This window comes from Emydura macquarii, unplaced genomic scaffold, assembly GCF_026122565.2.
Source record: "Emydura macquarii macquarii isolate MOO-44397 ecotype Brisbane River unplaced genomic scaffold, CSIRO-AGI_Emac_v2 contig_691, whole genome shotgun sequence".
Classification (NCBI taxonomy): Eukaryota; Metazoa; Chordata; order Testudines; family Chelidae; genus Emydura; species Emydura macquarii.
In genome coordinates, this window is record NW_027130828.1 from 5,321,953 (window position 1) to 5,339,486 (window position 17,534).

The window sequence follows — 17,534 nt, forward strand, 5'->3', positions numbered from 1 at the left end:
CCTCAGTGCCATGAGTCGTGATCCTGCAGCTAGCTGCATTGAGGTGGGCCCTTAGGCCTACGTAGCGCCATAGACCAACGTTTTCAAAAGCAACTAGTGATTTTGGGGGGCCAACTTGTCTGTAAAGGGGCCTGATTATCAGAGGGCAGGCACCCAGCGCTCCCTGAAAATCTGGACCTCAGAAGGTGTCCCAAGTTGGCCCCTCTAACATCACTAGCCCCTTTTGCAAAACTTGGCCTTTAATGTTTAATTTCTGCCTCCAATAAATTTTACCTTCATTAAACTGAACCTATCTTCCTCTCATGGCATTAAGGGATAGTTCATTGAGCTCAAAGGGCCTGCTCTGGTGAGTAAATGTTACTCCTTGTCAGAGTGGTCTAAGCAGGCCCCGAGTGATCAACTATCACGTTATTGCTGGGAAGAGCCTTCTGTGCTATAGTGGTGATCAGGAGAGAAAAGAGTTTCTGTATGTCACCCAGACCGGCCACCCGCATTTCACAGGACTCCTCTCACTTGTGTCTCCTCTAACCTTATTGTGGTGACTTGGCCAGCTCCCCTCCCCTTCTATTCCACAGCTCAGTCACTCTTATTGCTAAGGAACTCAGGCCTAATATTCCACCCTAAACTCAGTCCTTCCGTAGCATCAAGTCACTACTCCTTTTCCTAATCTAAGGTACCATATGGCCATCATTGCAGTAGCTGAGCACCTCACAGTTATTAATAGATGTATCCTCTCATCATCCTAAGGAGGTAGGGAAGTGCTGAAGGGGAACTGAGGCAGAGAGAGACTAAGTGACTTGCCCAAGGTGACACAGGAAATCTGTGGCGGAACTAGGAATGGCATCCTGATCTCCTGAGTGCCCTAACCATCCTTCCTAATCTCTCCTGAGGCTCTGAGTCACGAGGAAAGTGGAACTGGCCATAGCAGATCAGAGCACTGGGTCCCTCAGGGCTGGATTCTGTGCGATTCAGAGGAAGTTAGGCGGAAAATGCAAACTGAGTGTACCCAGCTGTCCTGTCCTACACAGGAAGTGTTGCAGTGTTCCGTGTCGATTTCCCACCCTTCACATGCAGTAGAGAAGAACAAGGTGATCAGATGCAGCGGGTGTTGGAGGCCCAGTACAATCTGAGTTTCCTGACCACGGTCCTACAGGTCTAGCATAGCTTCAGTTGCTTGCTTGGCTATTCTGACCCCTGTAGCATGCCATCTTCCGGTTGACAGAAATGAATAGACTACTGAGTAATCTTGCAGATGTCTCAGTTTCCTTATAACGACGAAATACACAACATGTCGGCTTGCAGCTGCACATAGATAATGGTGATGGGAACAAGAAGTTACTTTTGAACATCTGGGGTACACAGTTTCATTGCCAAGGGGCATATTTTTACACCACCCCTCCGATCACCAGATGTTGTTTTGACAACCCCAATTACCATGGTGAGAATGGAATGTAGTTAAGGGTGAAAACCCAATGTAGGTAATTAGTATATATGATAATAAGTAGAGAGGTAATTAGGTGAAAGTGTTTATGGAAGGGTATAAGAAGCTACTACTTAGACAAAGGGGCCCGCTCCATCAACACCTTACTCTGTGGGAGGTGCTGCCGGTCAGACCAGAGGATCCACTGACTCCCTGGCGGAGCCCCTGAAGAAAGCCGTTCCTGTATACAGCCTTCTGAGTGACTGCTTAGCTCTCCAGGCTTAGTGAGTATGAGATAATGTAGTTCATGGTGTATTTAACTAGTATATCTATCGAAAACCTTGCACATTAAACCTTATTGATCTGTAAATCGGGCGTATTGTGTCTCACTGGTATTCACACTGATCAACAGTATCAACAGCGGGGACAAGCACAGTAGAAATGCCTTGACAGACTGGCAGCAGACCAAATGTTCCCTCTGCTCCTCTGAATGCAGCACGTAACAGCAATTCTGGAGGGGTGGTGCAATTCCAGGGCCCCGCCCCTCCAACGCCACGTACCCTGCCGTAGGTGATCTGCCAGGATCAGATGGGGGGGATTTAGCAGTGGATACTCCATTTGGGATCATCCCTGCACTCAGTCCTATGGGGATAAATTAACAAGGGTGGCGGTTCAGTTTAATTTATCCGGGGGAGGGGGGAAGGGTGGCGTGTGTGGCTTGTTCCTCCCAATACTTAGGGGGTGACCAGTCCATGCAAAAGGAAATTGAAAAGGTTCACAGGGCAGCGCTTTATACAACTCCAGCTCTGGGTGCTTCCCCACTCTGTCTTTGTCGACTTAGGCTATGTCTAAAAAAGAAAAGAGGCCATTTGCCTGTATTCTTGCCATCTGCTCCCTCACTTTACAGCCCTGGTACTACGTACAGTACTGACCACGTTAACCAACCTACATAAATCACAGCTCTTCGTTCGGTAGAGGAAGGCCTGGCATTTAATAACAACAATACTACTACTACTAAAAGGATTAAACCTTTTTCCTATTTGCACCAGGTTGGTTCCAGCCGTTTGTCTGGAGCTGGCTAAGGATTGCTGCCCGTCCCAATTTCAGCCTATAGAAGTTTTACATTATCATGAAACCAACATTATATTGGTGTTTAAAAAGGCCGTCCTCCCCCCTCATTTCCCCTCTCCACGTTTCTACAGTGACATCGTTTACTTTGTTAAATAACTCATTTATCTTTTTATACACTGCAGATCATAATACACCCACTCTGACAATAACGCACACCAAAGACCTAATTTTAGAAATGGTGTTTATAAGTAATCAGTTTGAAATACTGGAGCAGCCATATGATGGTTTTTCTGAAATACTGACGTTTGCAAGAAAGCTGCTCATAAGGAAAATTCTGATTATAACAACTCATTTAGAATAAATCAGTTTGAAATGGTTTATATAACTCAGCGGTATGTGTTGTACATGAGAATCCAAGTTTGTGTTTTTCCTTCACAGAGATGAGATTAGAAATCCCAAATGCTAGTGGGTTTGCGAGGCTTTTAAATTTTATTTTTATATATATATATATATAAACAAACTAGGGGAAATGCAGCATTTCAGCAATTTTATGGCCAGTTCATTTAGGGGGAAAAAAATCAAGACAAAATGTACAGAGAACAGAATTCTAGTCCTCACAGCCTCTCTTGCTCTCTCTTTTCTTGACTTAGGAATCATTTTTCAAGAACTAGGCCAACGTTTGAACCTATTTTTTCCTGCTCTTACTTATGATTCTAATGTCACATTATCCGCCACCCTGATAAATGCTATTTTACTCACAATTACTATCTTAAGTCCCAATCCTGCAAAGATATGTTCCTTGGTTGTAACTTTGCACACCGTGAGTAGTACCACTGCATAGCCTAGGCAACTGCCTCCCAAGTGCCCCCTCATGGCTCGAGTTCTCGTTGCAACGCGCTGCCTGTTCCCCACCTCTCAGGGCCCTTTAACAACTCACTCAGGTCAACAACAGTTCAAACAGTTCCCTATTGAGTCCTCTGGTGCATACAGGCCTTCTAGGCCATAATCCCATTTTAGTCTCTCTCTCATTAATCCAAAACAACATACAACACAAACTCTCACATTTTTCAGCCCAGTTGACCTTTATTATCTCTCCCAGGCCTCCCTACCTGGAGACCTTTCTCCCACTCTCGCCTCCTTCTTCCGCTTTCTCCCTGTTGACTCACGGGCCTGCAGGAAGCCTCTTGTTCCATGCAGCATCTCCAAACATAGCTCAATCTCCTGGGCTTCCCCCCTTTAACAGCAACTTCCTGCTCTTTTTATATGGGGAAATCACCCAATTCACCCAGGCGTGGCTCGTCCTGAAATCAAGGCCGGCTTAGCCTCAGGCTCTCCTGCTCTGGGGCAAACCATTGGCTTCAGAGCATTTGCAGAATTAGGGTCTTAGACAAAAGTGGTGGCCGAAATATTTCTGTAGACACTTGTTATACAGTCTGATTGTCATAATTCACACATATCTACTGCATGAACTTCAAGGTAAAACATCACTAGTGCATTGCATGCACTGCTGTATCTGTGTGTTTCATTCTGATGGCAAATTGAATTAAAGTGGAAATAAGATAACGTCACTGGCAGCCACCGAAGTATTAGGCTGAAAAGAATTCCATCCATAGAGAGACTCTGAAATTTAGCCCTCCATTTATATTTTGTTTTTAAAAAGATTTATACAAAACCCTAAGACCAATGGAAACTTTTCAAGGACTTTTTAAAACAGCAGCAGCAACAGTTGTTTTTGTAAACAAATGAATATTTCCCGCTGCATTGGCTGCAGCAGTAAGAAAGAACGGTTACTTACCTTGTAACTGTTGTCCTTTGAGATGTGTTGCTCCTGTCCATTCCCAATTTAGGTGTGTGCGCGCATGCCACATGCACCGGGGCTGGCAAACTTTTTTCCCTAGTGGTGCCTATAGAAGCTGGCTCTAGTGCTCTCTGCAACGGCGCGCACATCGCCCGCATATAGGTGTGGGCAGCTCCCCCTGCCTCTCAGTTCCTTCTTGCTGGAACACCGACTGAGGGGAAGGAGGGTGGGTGTGGAATGGACATGAGTAACACATCTCGAAGAACAACAGTTACAGGGTAAGTACCCGGTCTTTCTTCTTCGAGTGCTTTGCTCATGTCCATTCCCAGTTTAGACTCACCAGCAGTGTCTCCGGAGGAGTTCATGGACGTGACCCTTGAAGCTCTGCTCTACTAAATCCAGCATCATCCCTGGGCTTGCTGCATCAAGGCACATAGCGGTGTTCTGCTCGGTGCTGGTCCTCCAGAGACCGGTGGCGGGAGCCCGGCCTGATACTCTCCTGACCCGGAGAGCGTAGTCTCGACTCTGGGCAGTGTCTGCGCACCGGTGAATGGTGCCTCAAAGACAGGGACTGTCGGGCAGATCTGTCCCTCGATATGTTACCCTCCAGTGCCAGTACTGAATCTTGGTGAGGCGCCCTGCCATCCCTCAGCGCCGGTCCTTCATAGCCTGGAAGGCCTCTGGAGTTGATGGCACCACCAGCTGGTGAGGGCCTCTCCCGCCTTCTCCGTGGGAGAGTGAACTCGCTCCGTGCGAGTCTTCTTCGGCCTCTTTTTTGGTACTGGAGATGGCGATCAGTGCCGCGAGGAGGAAGAGGACACCGGAGGCGTGCTGTATGCCCAGGCCGTCGTGCTCGGTGCCGAGTCTGATCTACCAGGCTCCGACACCGGTCTAAGGGCCGACTCTGTCAGGATGGCCCTGAGACAAATATCTCGGTCTTTCTTAGTCCGTGTGCGAAAATGCTTCCCCCAAACACTGTAGGCAACTTCGATGCGGGTCGCTCCACGGCATAGGCTTCTTACATGATACGCAGGGTTTAAATCCCAGGGAACGGAGTATGCCCCGACCCTGGGACTCTAACAACTAACCAGCTAGTACTAACTACAACTAAACAACAAACCACGTACACTGGAACCAAGAATAAACCACTAGGTTTGGCTAGAGAACTTGCGAAGGCAAGAGACGTTCCAGCACAGTCACTGGCGGCAAGGAGGTACTGAGAGGGAGGGGAGCCGGTGGTGCTTATAAGCGGGCGCATGTGCACTGCTGCAGGGGGCGCTAGAGCCGGCTTGTAGAGGCACCACGAGGGAAAGAAGTTTTCTGGCACCGGTGCATGTGACGCGTACACACTTACATTGGGAATGGACATGAGCAAGCACTTGAAGAAGAACCAGGAAATGCAACTGATTGCAAACAAAAGTGAAACCGACTTCCTCGATTTTCATTGTCGTAGCTGAGAGAAATGCAAAAAAAAATGAAACCATGAAAAGCAAAGGCAATGCTTAAGATTCTCGGCTGGCTGAGACTCCACGCTATGCTATTCTCTCTCACACCACCATGGTCACTGGAATGTCTGAGCACCTTCCAGCAGTGCATTAAGCAACGTGACTAACATCTGGTACATGTGGCTTGGTCTTTCTCTCGTCCTTTCCCCAGTGGATTGTGTGCTGCCGAGGGTTTTGTTTGGGTAGTGTTTTGATAATTTTGTTAAAACGAGCATGTGCTCCGTGTCTGTATTGGAGAAGGCAGATCAGAGGACGTACTCCTTGCAATCAGAGTGGAAGGCAGTGAGGTTGGTGAAGCTCTCAGTTCCTGTTGAAGTTCGTTCTATGTGACCCATTCAAGTCTCCGCTTCTTTACTGAGGCAGCCCACAAGTGCCAAGGTAGGATGTGAAATGTGTGCAGATGGCCACTAGGAAGAAGACTGAGACTCACCATTTATTGCGCACAGGCCACCTGATAGTCGTCAGAGGTCAATGGCTGAGCAGCGCCAGCCTGAAAGCCACGAGCAAGAGGTGGTGGGCTCAGTTCCCACCAATCTCCTTAGCCAGCCAATCCCGCTTCTAAAAATTCCATGTAAGGTTTAATTCTCGTTGGCCTGAAGTGGAATAAGGCATCTCTCTACCTCTCCCCCTTTGCTCACCAAACGGTGACGTCGGGGTGTTTGGTCCATTCAGGATGATGGTGGACAGCCATCGTACCTGAGCAAACATTTCATGTGATTCATCCTCAGGAAAGACAAACCCACCGGCGGGCCAGCCCCAGAGCACAGAGAAGTGATTAGAACGTCTTGTCGAGGGAGCGCTCCCACATGTTTTTATCGCAGCAGTAGAACCAGAAACGCTAATGATGTCTGACACTGACACAAGCTGATGGAAAATGGACAGTGATACATGGTGCTTAATGGTCTTTTTAAAGGGATCTGCTGCAGACAGATTGGGTGGATTCCCTTTCGTTATATGAATCCACTTTTAACTCTGCTCCCCAAGAATTTACCCGCCTGCCAACGTTCACAGAGTGCTCCACAAACATTAGCCCACTGGGTGGGGTTGGTGGCCAGTGATATAGAGGAGGCCAGACTAGATGATCTGGTGTCCCTTCTGGCCTTTAACTCTAGGACTCTATGATTAAAAAGCTCAGCTGCACCCACCTCCATGAAGCAGACTATCCCTATTTTACAGATGGGGAAACTAAGGCATGGAGCTGGGTGCTGTAGAAAACCCTAAGAAACACACACAGGCGAAGGCAAAGCTGGGGACTTATCCCAGATCTCCCACCTCCTAATCTTATACTCTACCTGCAAGAACATCCTTCACGTTAGCATCGGGTACTTCGCCGGCTGGTTCCTATGCCCAAGGCTGTACCCCAGGGCCTGGGTTGCATTCGCAACAGCCATCACTAGCAGGAATTTCAGTTGTGCCAACCATTGCTACTAAACAGTCACTACAGTCTGCTGCATTTTAATCTGGCACAATATGAACAGGCAACTGGACGGAGACCTAGCAAACTCATTTCCCACAGGGCGCATTGTGCTATTGGCCAGTAAAGGCTTTCTGACACTACCAACGTGGGCCAGAATTCAAGGCAGGGACCTAGAAGGGAACCCTCTTTGTCCAGATTTTCAAAGTTTGACTCCGTCGTGTTCTCCACCAGGTGTAGCTGATCCCGTTAAGAGCCTGCCCTGTAGCCAGTGTCCAAGGCAATGTAGGAGTTAAGCGGACACCAAAAGCTGCCCCTTCCCCAACAAAAGTAATTTATGTGCTTATATTTTTGGGAAATGTTTAACGTTTTCCTTTGTGAATAGGCATAAAGTGCCCAGTGAAGCAAAGAAGCCAGGTTTTTTTGGCTGACGCTGCATCCTTTTTGACCTCGGCAGTTGAATCTGACAAAGAGCCAGACAGAGATTTGGAGGGTTGTGACTTAAATTATTTTTTTAAACACGAAAAGATTCCAATGCTTAATTTATTTCCATGGAAAATGGTGGAGCAAATAAAAAGAGATGGTGGATTGAAGGGGAGCTTGAGATAATATTCAGTAAAACCAAGTCTGGGGAAACATTGAACAGACGAATGCTAATTTTTGTGATGGTGTTTCTCACTGCTGCAATCTATATAAAACCCCCAACATGACACATTTATCAGTCTCACCATGTAGTACACTCATCTGTGTAGCTACTGTAAATTAATCTATAAACCTATTTCCCAGAGGCGGGCACACATACTCACTAGATCATAAAAGCTCCTCCCTCCCCGAAACACACAAAATCTCAGCAGTTACTAGCAATAGTGCTATTTAAAGTTCAGTGTTGAAATCAACGCTGCATCGTGGTGTCACAGAGAAGGCATTTACGGTGCAGATAATCATGGCAAACAACTCCAGGAGCAGACAGCAAAGAGACTGACCAAAGTACAGGAAGGATAGATTACCCAGAAGCCACTCTTTCAGTTGTAAGTTAAAGCAATATTGCATTTCTACCCCTTTCCATCAGAGGTACTTTAGAAATAAACCTCAAGCACCTGCTTGATAAGGAAATATCACTTACAGATGGGGAAACTGAGCCACACAGAGGTTAACAGGCTCACACTGAATCAGTGGCAGATTCAGGAGGGAGGCAGAGAGCAGCTAGAAGCAAAAATACCAACCTTCTCCCCAGTAGCACAGGGAAGAAACCTAGGGAAAGCAGCCGTGGGCAGGGCACAGGGAGCAAAATGGAAGGAAAATGAAGTTAGTGAGACCCCAGAACGTCCTCAAAACTCTTCCCCAGGAGACAGAATTCCTCAGCTGCCGCTGCCCTGGCTGGGGTTGCTCCAAACTGCCAGAATCCCCAACGATATTGTTCTAGGTCTCCCTTATTGGTTTTTATATTATATTCATTTCATGTATTCATTTTGGGTCGGTTGGGGGGATTGCGTTGGGCGGGCTCTCAGTTCTGCGTATGCTGGGGATTTCTTTTGGCGCATTCTTTGGCCAGTAAAGATGGCTGGCACCACGAATACATTATTCTAATAACCCATTGTTGTTACGGGACAGGGAATGGCAGATATGGTACGCAATGAGCGTATTCATCTGAATTTGCCATTGGAACGCCCGAGACGACCAATCTGTGATGGAGCCAGCAACACGTCGGTCAAGTAAAAAGGAATTCAACGTATCGGCACGAGGAAGCAGCAGGCGTATGGCACCATTCTATCTAGTGCACTAGTGAGTTGCCTCATGGGAGCCCTGTACCCTGTGAGGCAACGGAAGCTTCAGCTCTAATTCAGGATACTGCTGAAGCGGTGAAAGATCTGGGCACAGTTTGTGGTCAGCTGAAGTCATCCATTCAGCTGTCCGTGCAGTATAAACACATACCTCAGAGGCGCTATGAAACCGAAGTGCCCGAATTGTCTGACTCTCGTGTGTGTAGGCAAGGAAAGATTAACCCTTTCCTGGTCATCTCGCAGCAGAAACTGACTCGGAACGCCGAGCGGCCCACATGCCAGCCTCCATTGCCCACCTGCGAACATTTTCAAAGAAGCTCCTTTGTGCTTTCTCCCATGCTGACCCTCCCATTGGGGAGGAGCGCCCCATAAACGGCTGCAATGCCACCTCGTCAGTCACCTTCAAGTCCCTCCCGAACACTCCCCTTTGTTGTGATGCCTACATCAAACTTGACAGTTAGGCTGCCTGTGTCCACACTCTATTGTGCTGACCAATATGGTCTCATTGTTTTCTTCTGCTCCCCAATCTGCATGTGCCCATCTGTCATCTCATCTTGTACTTTGTAATCTCTTTGGGACAGGAACTGCCCTTTTATACTGCGTGTACACAGCGCCGAGTGCAATGGGGTCCTAGTACATGGCCGGGGCTCCCAGACGCTACCTATACCACCCTTGTAAGCCTTTGCAGAACAACGTCAGTCATCTTTACTTGAAACACTCACACCTTCTGACACCCTTCTTCCTGGCCAGTTGCCAGAGGGCAAGTTACTCCTATGGCAAACAAACACAAACCCGCCCGCACAGGCCTGTAGAGTGCAAAGCAGGTTTCATAGGCCCACTCACATTCCAACTCTATACAATTCCTGTGGGCACACAAGCAATGCTAGGACTGTATATATTGGGGACATAGGCGTGCGCAAACCCTAATGCAGGGCTCGAGATACTTGGTGGCAGTTTTTCCTGCGGCAGGGAATCACGTGACGCGAGCTGCCGCCGACAACAAGGACATCGTCAGCGGGGAAGGACCTAGCACACACTAGTACTTTTTACGGCGGCAGGTAAGACGCAGGTAAAATTTCATAGGTAATGTGTGCACACCCTAATCCAATGTGCTGCGCACGCCTACGATTGGGGGATTTTTATAACTTCATGCCACTAGCAGTCTGTGCCTTTGTGAAGATGACATACAGTTTGTCTGTTTAATTCTAAGAATTTGGACCATTTCGTCCAGTACCAGGCATATGAAAAGCGCTGAGCAGAGGTCAGAATGTAGAACTGTTTTTCTTACTGCAGGTTTTATGGCATGGATACAAAGCCAATGGGAGTCCTTCCACTGACTTCAGTGGGTTTGGATCAGACACTTGTACCCGGCCTGGAAAACCAGCCGTCATTTCGCTACTCTTCCACTATCTTTGTTTGTGCTTTTGATTAGCTCCTGATCCACCTCTCAGTGCAAGATAGCAGTCATCTTTTTTCAAAGCCAAGATTCACAACACACCAACATGCGGCCTCTCCCAGTCACCAGAGATTTCTCATCTCTACCTCCAACCCATCCATTCATGATTAACCATCCTTTGTGTCCCTATTCCAAAAAAATAAAAAGGGGGGGGAGGGGTGGGAAGAAAGAGGCACAGAAGAGCTTTTAATTTAATTTACTTTATTATTATGTAAATGTGAATTTTACAATTAATGATCACATCGAGTTTTTTTAAATGGATTTCTCATCATATGAAAACAGCTATGAGCACACTCCGAACTCTTGGGGTTTATTTTTTTTTTTAGTTACTGATATATTGTGTCAGCCATGGCTAAAAAATAACAGTCTTAACTATACGGAGTAACAGCACATAAATACTAGTGAATAAAGCACGATTAAAAAAAGCTAGCGTCTTTCGTGGCTGAGACAGTTGAAACATAACTCAGTGGTACTGTGAAATTTTTCTTACAGCACAGAAAGGTTTTTTGTTTTGTTTTTTAACAGTCATGAATTACAGTACTACTTAATACCCTATACAGACTCTTTAAAAACAACCTTGTACTTTAAGTCTTTTTTCCAAACATTCTGTCCAAAGGATTAATGTTCTATTTGAATCAAGTGCCATCCAAATGTTCAAGTCAAAAATATTTATACATTTATACTTAGATATTTTTTGTGTTTTGTTTTTTGTCTGCTAAAAATAGTATTGCAAGTTTGGCTTTAATTTTGACATAGAAATCACAATCGTGTGCAAAATGCTTAGAATAGAAGAAACTGATCAGAACACTTGAAGGTTTTCCAATTTGAGTGCTTTAGACTTCAACATTTTTTTATATGGACTTTTTTTTAAAGCCTCATTTTTATAACCATCATATTCAGCAAGCCCTGAATATCTGGGGCATGGTAATATGCACGTCTGGAGCTTGCTTGTTGACATAATGACGAATTTATACAACAGGAACACTTTGAAACAGTAGTTGAAGCCCAAGACAGCTATGAACTCTCAATTTTCTGTTTAGAATTTACTGCCAGTAGAAGCAAACAGGGGTTGTCTCTTCGTTTTCAGTTGGTTAATGGGCCATACACCCTTCTCCACTTGCAGCAAGATATTTCCATAAAAATAAGCAATCTGAACAAAACCTTAGCAGTAAAATGACTGAGGAAATGCATCAGTCCTTTGCAGAATACCATGTCTAGAATGCTATGGTCCTTTAAACATATGTTAAATAGGGAACAATTCCAGTTTTGTGTTGCTGTTAAAAAAAGATTGTACGAAGATGAGCTTAACCCTTTGTTTCTCTTTCCACATTAAAGCACTGCACTATGCAAGAGAATGAATAAGAGGAAAGAGAAACATAGAAGTACACGTGATTGGGCTCGAATCCACTGGGAATTGATACAGCAATAATTCTAGTCCCCTTAGTAGAGTCGCCAGTATGAACAGACTGCAAAAAGGTTACACTCGCTAAGGAAGTATCAAAACAAAGAGTCCAACGCATGGCAAAATGTACCTATTTTTCGCTTTTTGAAAACCTAATGTGAATTTCTTAAGGAGTTTTTCCTAGTCATATGGTCTCCCCCTCTCCAGCATGTAGAGAGCAGTTCTCAGGAAAACACAGTGGGCCTGATTTTCTTCCGACTTCCACTGGCCGTACACCAGTGTAACTCCATTGACCTCAGTGTAGTTACTACCAATTTACACAGGTGCATGTGAGTAGGAAACCAGGTCCGGAAAGACTGGACAACCTCAAAGAAATTGTGGGCGTGGCATTAATTCAACCCCCAGTAAGAAGGTGCGTGGTGTGATTGCCGATCTATCAGTCTGAGAAACCCCATCCCAGGCTGATAATGTTTTCGTTACGAATCTGAGCCAAAACTGGAATCGCGCAGTATTAACATAGGGTGGATAGATACAGTAGAAGGTCATGCTACCCTTCTACACAGCAACTAGAATCAGGACATTGTTCTTTACTCTGAGCTAGCAAGGAGGAGAGTCCGGTTTCTACACCATATGGCAACTGCATATAACTTGTAAGCTTTAATGCCATTCAGTTTTTTCAAAAGGTGCTTGATATAACTTTAGATATAGAATATACACGTAATATTGCTAATAGTCAAGCATACGAATAAAGGTGCAGACATACCATAAATACTGATGCTTTGATCTGTACTACCAGACCTAGGTGAATGCAGTTTCATATTCACATTATAAAGCAGCCCCAAATTCTATGATTTAAGAGGGTGTCGTAAACAAAGAAGAGGGAGGATTTGGTTATGATCTGATTTTCTTAATCTGTTTTCCTGGGAAAAATGATCAAAAAATTCTAAGGCACTCAGGAAAGCCCCACACAATCAATGGACTGCTCTGTTATCATTTTACATTCAGTATTTTAAAGGGACTATTTTTTCCCCCGAAGAATACAATCATCATCCATATACATTTTCAAACATATCATTAATCCTCCACACACAGGAAACATTAGTGCAAAATGCTTGCCCTCATCTACCAGATAAGGAGAAAACCCTCGACTCTTCACATTTTAAAAGTTTGCCTTCCTAATTTAAAAAAAAAAAAAAAAGAGAAAGGAAAAAAAAAAAAAAAAAAAAGAAAAGAAATCACAGGAAGTTGTGCTAGATATAAAAATATATATTTTTTCACTGTGCAACTTGACTCTCTTCAGATTCTCTGTCCTAAGCCATTCTAAACCATTCAAGTACTTCTGCTGCTAATTCAGTCTAGGGTCTCCCAGTTCAGGGCATTAGGTGCATTTACTCTGCAGTTAGGTTGGTCCAGAGTAGCTTTAGCCAACTGTGAATCTTCATTTAAGGGTTCAGTAAATGTACCAAACCCTAAAAGTGCCACACAAAAGAAGGAGGTGATTTTTAGTATCATTTTGAAAAAAAATCTATAAAGGGATAGTCAGTGCTCAAAATGTCACTCTGATTATAGGACTGAATTCCCCAAGGGCAGGTATTTCCCAGCTCTTTTAATGTTGGACTTAGCAAAGTTGCTGGCCTGCAATGAACTTTGCCAGGTAGCTGAAGGATTTGCAGTGAGAGCAGAGGTTCACTGCAAACACTGTTGACCCACCAAGCCTCATTTCATCTGGGATGTGCTACCATGAGGTTTTGGTCAGTCTATCTGAGATAGATTCCCACTATTTATCTGGGGCGACAGCGAAATGGCTAAAGAACTGGACCGCTTAATTCCCTGAAAAAAAAGCAGCCCCGTGCAAGCCTAGTTCTATGGTCCCTAATACGATTTGTTCCTGGGACCATAGCCTGGCAAACGGTACATAAGCACCAATCCACCATGCACCACTAAAGGTGCATGCTCTGTGTGATATTCTGCCAGCCACTTGGATAAAGCATGCACACAGATCACGGGGCGAGCTCTGGGCACCGCGTGTAGGAGCGAATGGGCATTTTGAACATAGCGAGAGGAACATTTTCATTTGCAGAGGTGGGCAAAGTGCAAATAGGGCCCACAAATGCCCTGCTCGTTAATACACACACACCATACCCTCTCAGCCACACAACTTCGCATAGGTCTTACTGGCACCAATCCATGTGACTGGGGAGAGCAGAACACCGGCTTTGTTACATCTAAGAGAGCCGGATTCCAATCATACAAAACTCAGAGCTACACGAGATGGAAGGTAGAATAGACCCCCCTGTGTATTTTATTCAGGGCAAATAGAGAAGGAAGTTGGAACACATTAAGCATTGGAGAGTTTTGCTAGTAAGATGCAAACACAGTTTCAAGTATTGAAGAAAAAAACGGCCTAAGGCTGGGTCACCCTCTTACCTCCCCCTTTTACGCAGAGAGAGGAGTAAACCCCTGAGCAAAGCGCTGTCTGTCAATTCAGTTACCAAAAACAACAATAAATAGCCATCAAGAGCCTTTGTAAGTGACTATTTGTGCACTTTGCACTGGTTCGTAGTTTCAAACTTTGTTTTTACAAGAAATTATAACTAAACGTTAAAGCAGGCATTTTAGTCACCGTAAAAACAAAAGGAAAAAAAAAAAAAAGCCTTATTTGGCTTTCATATCACTCCCCCTCCCCCAGAAAAGCATTCAAACTCAGCATCATCAAGCACCAGCTTCATACCAACGAGCACGTGGTATTTCCCTTTTCTACACATACCACTGTCTCCATGTTGGCTCTCAGCACATACTCACAGCCTCCCTAACTCCCATCCAGGTAACCTTGCAATCCTCTCTCGCCTCTGCAAGTAGAACAAACTTAATAATGGAACTTGCGTAAGAAGCATGGTAATGAGAAGCGCAACCTGGGGACTGCGTGCCATGCTTTGTACTCTACAGGTTTTCAGAAGTTCTGGGGATATCGTTACTTTCAGGAAAGCTTTACTGTCACTTTGGGGGATTTCTGATCTAGTCTGACCTTTGGTTTAAAAAATGAAAGCACTCTGAAGAAGTCAGCATCGAAAGAGTGCACGCATTTACTGTTCAACCACAGCACTAAAGGACAAACTTCCATTACGACTTGCGCCTATACCTGCATACATCCCAGCTGCCTGCACCTAGCACATGAGTCTAACAGTCAGACACGACATCGTGTGTATTATTGCATAATAATGCATGCCTAAGTGTCTTCTTAGACACAGGGCCAAGAGCCATCAAATGTACCCAGAAGGGCATGGAAAGTGTTTCTTTTGCAAGGGATCAAATATTTCCCCTGGATACGCTTTCCATGAAGAGGTATTTGGAGTGAGAGGGTAGAAGGAAAAAGTACTTCATAGAAGGATAGAACCAAAAATGATTCAAACAAATCTGATTTTTTCCCTTTGTATTTAATATACTTGAAATGTTAAAACCATAGGGCAGGCAATAGTCCTCTTTAGGAGGTCACAGACTGTCACAGCTGTCAAGGAAACCATGTTTCAACCTAGGCCAGTCTGACTTTGCCAGGCACCTTTGTAGCCTTCCACAGCTGGAGGAAGAGTTACTATTTCAAGCCAGTATGGAGCAAAGGTTTCTATTGCTTAGAGTAAAAAGAGGGAGATGGCTTTCTGTTCCTGTTGCTTTTGGAGGGATTGAATGCATCCCCGCCAGCTGACAAGGGTATTCTGCTGTGTGGCTTGCTGAAAACTAGTTTCCTGAAAGCTACTGTAGACTTTCAGTTCCTGCAGGGCTCAGTTAAACTTTAAAGGGGTGATGGGTGGCTGGCGGGGGGGGCCGGGGGATCTTAATTTTCTTTAACCCTATCATGTGCGCCTCTGGGTGAGGGAGGTCTGACCGATTGGTGCATTCCACCCAGTGTATAGCTCATACTAGTGCATGATCAGATCACTCCAAGCCATTTAACAAGCGCACCCCTGGAAACGAAGTTCACTCAAACCATTACTACGTATAGCTGAATTCTCACTGAGGTTCATTCCATCTGCAGGCTTTACTTACTTCCAAGTATCATTCTCCTACTACCTTTGCTTATAAGCTTTAAGGAAAAACCAACATAGATATCTACATCTATCTAGATCTAGAGATGTTTTCCCATTTCTGCAGTTAAGTTTCCTCTCGGAAACTGTTACAATCTGGCTCAGTGATTGGCCTGAATCAAATATTAAGGAGTATTATTAAAGAGGTGGCCAAGAGGTTGCCCAACAAGTGGGCCAGTCGACTGACTGTATTCATCATTGCCACAAGGCAAAAGAGGGGGCAGCAAGAGGTGAGCTGATTAAATCGAGAAGGCCAGTGGTATAAAGCGACAAGGGGGGAAAAAGAAATGGAGTAGCTCCAGGAGAGAAAGACAGCAGTCATGCTGAAAGAGAACATCACACCCAGGGTCTCAATCTGCAATTATCATGCAGTCCTCCCTATTCAGACAAGTATAAAACAACAACAACAGGTGTGGTCACCCCTATCCTAGAGCAACTGAAAAAAAATAAAAATCAGTGGACAGACACTGAAGACCATCACACTTAATAACACTAATGTTAAAAATCTGTTCTCTGACAACGTAACAGAAGGGTTTGTTTTGTTTTGTTTTTTAAAGCAATTCCTCACCCCACCTTGTTAGATCCAATCTTACAGACAAAAATGACTAAGTCAGATGACTTTGACCTTAACACAGCTTTCTTTCCTGTTAAGTGACGGTAAAACTTTCTTTAGAGGAAGAAGTTGATGATGGCTTGACTTCGGAGCTGAATAATGCATGGGGTGGTGGTGATGTGACACGGCAACGGGGAGCGTCAAGCCTTTTTCCTCCCCTTCTTTAAAGGAAAAAGAAAAAAGCTACAATCTTATAGACTAATCTCAGGAATATCAAAAAGGAGCCCAATATTTTTTTTCAGTAGGTCGCCATAGACCTAGTCATTTACAGTGTAACGAATGCGATTCTTTCCTTCATAAATTTTAAATACAAGCATAATAAAAATCACATTTTTTTCAGGCAACAGTAGCAGTTCAGTAGGTAAGTGGCTTGATCACATTTTTTTGTATTAGTAATGCATGCAAGCAGCTTTAGTATTACAGATCCCTTATAGGTCACAAAATGTTTTCTCTCTTTTATAAAGTCCCTGCGTAAGCACCGTCTTGTCTTCTCACGGGAGTCGCTGGCCGGCTAGCGGAACCAGAACCTTGTTCGAAAGGTGGCGGAGTGCTTTGGGTATCTGACGCTATGGCCTCTGTTCCAGCTGCCTCCTGTATAACAGAGCCAGCTCCTTCAGCCTCCTCACTCTGTTCAAATGACTGATTGGATCCGTTGCTTAGATCTACATTTACTGCGTTAGTTCTCAAAGCTACTATAGTTCCTGAATCACTCCTCCTTTCTGCATAGATTCGCTGCTCAAAGACCTGGGCAGTGCTGGGCTGGAATTCCGGCTCCAGGGGGACGCTGTTTGTCGTGGAACCCATGACTGTGCGGTACATCTCCATCCCCTCTGGCAACATGGACTTAATCTTCGGAAGCCAGCGCTTGCGGACCCGTCGGGCGTTGGTGCACATATCGGCTGCGATAACATTCATCTCGCTTTCCTTAAAGCTTGGGGCAAAATTCTGACAATACACTGCAAAGACAGGGATACATTTAACTGAGGACAACTACA

The 17,534-nt window shown here is 45.0% G+C and overlaps 1 protein-coding gene across 3 annotated transcripts in view; it reads right to left on the minus strand.

Moving 5' to 3' along the window:
* Positions 1-10,629: 10,629 nt before the first annotated feature.
* The window catches only part of NACC2 (NACC family member 2), a 75,352-nt gene continuing 68,447 nt past the window's right edge, over positions 10,630-17,534 (minus strand). For all 3 annotated transcript variants that reach the window (XM_067541808.1, XM_067541809.1, XM_067541810.1), the window contains one exon: positions 10,630-17,495. In XM_067541808.1, coding sequence (XP_067397909.1) covers positions 16,996-17,495 — 500 coding nt within the window. In that variant the 3' untranslated portion in view covers positions 10,630-16,995. The remainder of the gene's footprint in view (positions 17,496-17,534) is intronic.